Source organism: Cynoglossus semilaevis, unplaced genomic scaffold (genome assembly GCF_000523025.1).
Source record: "Cynoglossus semilaevis isolate Cse_v1.0 unplaced genomic scaffold, Cse_v1.0 scaffold419, whole genome shotgun sequence".
NCBI lineage: Eukaryota > Metazoa > Chordata > Actinopteri > Pleuronectiformes > Cynoglossidae > Cynoglossus > Cynoglossus semilaevis.
Window position 1 is genome coordinate 320,991 of NW_007585113.1, and position 4,995 is coordinate 325,985.

The 4,995-nt window shown below is 40.7% G+C and overlaps 1 protein-coding gene across 1 annotated transcript in view; it reads left to right on the forward strand.

The window, feature by feature from the left end:
• The first annotated feature begins 3,586 nt into the window (after positions 1–3,586).
• The window catches only part of snap25a (synaptosome associated protein 25a), a 14,133-nt gene continuing 12,724 nt past the window's right edge, over positions 3,587–4,995 (forward strand). Inside the window, exon 1 of the mRNA XM_025053603.1 lies at positions 3,587–3,679. Within this exon, the coding sequence (XP_024909371.1) occupies positions 3,587–3,679 (93 nt within the window). The remainder of the gene's footprint in view (positions 3,680–4,995) is intronic.

Below are 4,995 nucleotides of genomic sequence, written 5' to 3' on the forward strand. Positions count from 1 at the left end.
TCCCATGAGGAGACACATAATAATAATGGCAGCAGCAGTGAGAGTGAGCACGGGGCTGTAGGGTGTGGTTGAGCCGTGCATACGCGGATGGCGGGACGTTAGCAGGCTGTAGTCTAACGCACCGGTCTCTCTCGGCCAAGTGTTGCCACAATACCACCTTAAGAGGAGATAATAAATAGAACGATGAGACCATCTTGACAGCGGACAACTGAATGGTAATTGATGAGCTGCAGTCCAGCGCGCGTCCAACGTGACATGTGGCTATCCATCACGCGAGTGGTCACAGAGTGGTCAACCGTTAGCATAGCATATAGCAGGAAGACCATGAATATCTCTTCGTACTATAGCGGGGCCCAGCACTTCCAGTACTCGCTGGACTAGACTAATGGGGAAAATACTACACGCCATGTGTAAACCTGCAGTTCCAAGCACTTTAAACTCGTTAGAAACCACTTTGTGTGGTTTCTAAACTAATATTTTAGGGTCTGCTCTGCTCTAACCCTTGAGTGCTGAGGGTTAGCAAAATCGCCATTAGCAGGAATATATTTAGCTGTTGACGTACACACTGTATGATGTGTCTTGGTGGAGGATGGTGGAGACGTGTTATATCACGATTATCGCAATTGAGGCGTTACAAGAATATCCCCCGTGTGCAATTAAAAAAGTACTTATAGTAATATATATTATATAGTAGTATTCTATTGTATGTTCAATTTTAAGTGACTTAAAAAAAAAAACATTGCACTTTTTGTTTTTAGTCATTTGAATTAAAGCTACAAAAGCTACAATTTTTGGTGAATGAGCTAGGCTATGGGCTGTTAGCTGGGTTAGCTTAGACCAGCCTAGCATTGGTTGAGACTCATGTACACAACACGGTGCGGTAAACACTAGATGTGGTGAATGTCACTCATTAAAGACAGTTCCTCACGGGCTCTCTGACCTTAGGAACGCTAGCAGTGTGGACGTTATGTACTTCAGTGTTAGCCGTGCTAGCTGTTTTTACTAAAGAACAGAGTTACACTAATATAGACTTCAAGTATGAGGCTAACCTCCTGTTGAAGGTTTTGTTTTAGAATTGTCTTTTTTTGTGTGTGTACTCAAGTGTGCGTTTATAGTACTAGCTAGTTCATAAGCGCAGCAGTTCCTCGAAGAAAGGACACTTTCTCCTTTCGTACCTTGATGGCGAAGGTGCTAACAGGAAAATGCTAATGTTTGACAGCTGTTTATTCATTATAACAAACATGGAGCTTCGTAAGGAGATAATGCTAATTTTCAAAACATGTTACCGTACCATTACAGTACTGCGAAATGAAATATTTGATTTTTAAAACCATCGCAGATTTTTTAATTTTTTTTTTTTTTAACGTTGTTATTGCCTCTTCTCATGTGATAGTGATGACACAGCTACAAGATGGCAGTATGAATAAATGATGGGCTTTCAGTGGCTTCAGCTCAATAGTTTTGGCATCAGTATTCTTCCAGGTGCAGGCACACGGGACCTGACGTGAGCACTTACTATCTGTCCTGGAAGGAAAGTCTCTCCTTTTAGAAATGATCATAAAGGGATAAGGGCTTTAGTGAGATGAAGGCTATCAATACACAAGGTAGAATTAATTACTTCCTGCAAGTAAAAAAACATGGTTCTGGAAGAATCTGTGGAACCCTATTTGTATGAACAAAAAATATATACGTTAGCTTTATCGAATCCACATGGTGATGACCGAAATATCTCGCAATGAATCGGCTACATGTGAACCAAAAGTGCTGAATTGCGAGACAGGTTTTTAGATTTACATATTTAATCTATAATTTGCACTATAAAAAAAGCTTAGCCTGGTTACCTCCGATGTCCGATAATATCGGCCCGATATTAGCTTATTATGTAATATCTGTAAGAATCGTTAACGGTTTTTACTCCGATAGTGAAAACCCGATAATGCAATGCCTGGGTTTTCGCCAAATGATTTGCGCCCTAAAAAGAGTTTTGGGCATAAACGGCTGTATATTAAAGTGAAAGTCACTAGATGGCAGCGTTGCAGCTCATTGAATTAATCTCACCCTCATACAGTGGTTTGTACAGATGAATAAATAAATTTGACCAGGCCTATATCGGTATCGGTTGATATCGGAATCGGAAATTGTGAAAAGTATCGGGATATCGGATATGGGCAAAAAGTTAATATCGGACATCCCTACGATATTTACGTTTAAAAAACGTAACGTGAGATTCTGTAAAACACCTATGAAGTGCTGGTGGTTTAAAATGGAAAATATTTTTAGTCGGAAATTTTGAGAAACAGTGATTGGTTTGATGTTGTAAATACAGGACGGTGTCGGATTCGTGAACAGAGGAAGGATTCATTGTTCAGTACAAACGGACGTGTGCGTGGACGGACGATAAATGGGTGTATGAATAGATAAATCGACTCTTAATGACAGACGGATGAGCCGTATCGTTGTCGAGCATTCAACAAAAACGTTAGCGTGCGGCTAATGTTCATAAATGTCTTTGTCTTTGTTCCAGCTGCTGTCCTGAAACATAAGGAATATATTAAAACGCGTATGTGTACGTGCCTGTGAAAACAGAGTACTCTGATGGGTGTGTGTGTCGTCAGTTTCGTCATTTCCTGCTGTAAATATCGGCGTCAGAGCGAACGCCGAACGACAGGTCGGCAGAAGACCTGGGGCCAAAGGTTGAGTTGACGGCAGCGGACGATTTGTTTTAAGCCAACAAAGGAGATAAACAGTGTAGGGCGGCAGCTGTTTTCCACGACGACTACTGCGCGTGAAGTCATACTTCGTGTATTGAACTGATTTTGAATCGTGCTTTAAAATCAATGAAGAAAAAACACATTATTTTTGACGGAGAAACGTCAAAGAAACTTAGATCGGTTGAACTAAAATACACAAAAAATAATAATAAATAATATAATAAATGAATATTTGGTCATAAATTTAACCTCCTGTCCCTTCTTCAATAACACTACGCCCCCTCAAGGGGCCCCAAACCTTACTTTGAGAACCACAGTATTCACATAGTTCAAAATCCTTTAATCCGTTTCCTCTTTTATGTGAACATATGAAACACATGTTATAATTATGGTCCGTTTAGCGAAGGTTGTGGGGGGGGGGGGGGGGTCCGATCAGGAAATGGAGGATCTTGACTTTGAAGCCTTCTTCTCCTTGACAATTGCTAGAAATAAAAAAATAAAAAAATGAAAGCAGAGGAAGTAATATCATTTTATTGCAGGCCTAATAATTATACAACTGGATCTCGCTCAGTTTTTTTTTTTTTTTTTACCTTACTGTGCATGAATGACGACACCGAAACTTAATGTTTACTCCTTTTAAATTGTGCAGTAGTATCCGCCATCGTTCTCATTTCTGGTGTTTCTAGTATGTTCTATGTCTGTTTCACTGATGGACGATGATGAGATCTCAGGTCAGAGGTCATCGTAGTGCCGTAACAGGACACGTACGCTCCCTCCGTTCTTAGCGAATCGTTCCCGGCAGAGTTTTTTTTTTTTTGCCCTCGGCCCAAACATTAAGTACCGCTCTGTCTGGTCCCAGGTTTATGTAACACAACATGGCGGCGGCTTTTGTGAAACAATGCAGGAGAAGGGGAGGCAGAGAGGACAGGGGGACGACGGCGGGAGAAAGCGGAGCAGGGCGTGGCTGGGTAAAACAGATCGTGTGTGTGTGTGTTTAATAAAAACACAGATCTGTGTTGACTGACTGGTAAGAGCTGTAATAAACAGCAATATAACAGCTGATGATACACTGTCCCATATATGACTGAATCATCCACGGCGGTGAATCATAGATCCAGACAGCTATGATTCAGTGAGTCACACCATCTGTGATGTTGCCTAAGCAGTTTAAAAAAAAAAGGTGCCGTCGTATCCTGCGCGTCCAGCAGATGTTGTTACCTCACACGCGTGAATGTACTGTAGCAGATAAAAGGATGAAACACATCAGAGAAAGAGGTTGATCACAGCAGAATCAGTCAAGATGATGTGAAGATCTGCGTCCCGGAGTTTTTTGTTTTTTTTTATTATTTTAGCCTTCTAAAGGGCTAACGTGCTCTTTTCAAGTCTTTCTGTGACTAATCCCACAATATCCCGTCCGCGCTGTGTGTCTCAGACTAGCTTAGCAAACATCAAACATCAAACATCGCGTTTTTTCCTCTTTTCCAATTCTCCAGATAATCTGAGACGTTTTCTTTCCTTTCCTACTGCCTGCATCAGTAATCAGAGATTTGGAACGCTAATGCTAATCTCTTTGGTGTTGCTTGTTTCTTGAGAGCGTTTTTTTATAAATCTGTAACGATTTGATGGCACGTGTAGTGAGTACAGTACGAGTATTTTAAAGCAGTACCTTTTTTTTTTTCAGCCATGGTAGATATTTTATAGCACTATCGACATCATGAAATATTATTATGAATTTTCTTACTGATCCTGTTTAGTTGAACACTACCTTGACATACGACAAAGATCTCATTCAGCAGCTCTGAGTCTGGTCTCTTTCTTAGCAGTCGGGCACATCTGCTGTCACCTAGTGGAAAAACTGTTATTTGCGAACAAATTCTGTAAATAATTTTGATAATATTTTCAGACCAGATGAGCGGAATTGGGTAATCCTCCATGGTACGTTCGATGATTTTCACAGCACGCTAGTGCACCAGAGCGCAGTGATGTGTAATCACTGTTGTGATACACATGTTCGTCTAAGTCAGCGGTGCCAAACCTACGGCCCGTGGGCCAAAACCGGCCCGCTGGGGGTTCAATCTGGGCCGCTTGATCAATTTTGAGAAATGCACAATACTTTATGTTCATGGGGTTTTATCAAAATATATTTCATTAAATATGAATATTTTCGAATATATATGTATATTTGCAAATTATTTGCAAAAAAACCAAGGAAAAACATATTTGACGTATTGTTCTGATTGTACTGGTCCCTGAACCAAATTGAGTTTGACATCCCTGCTCTATC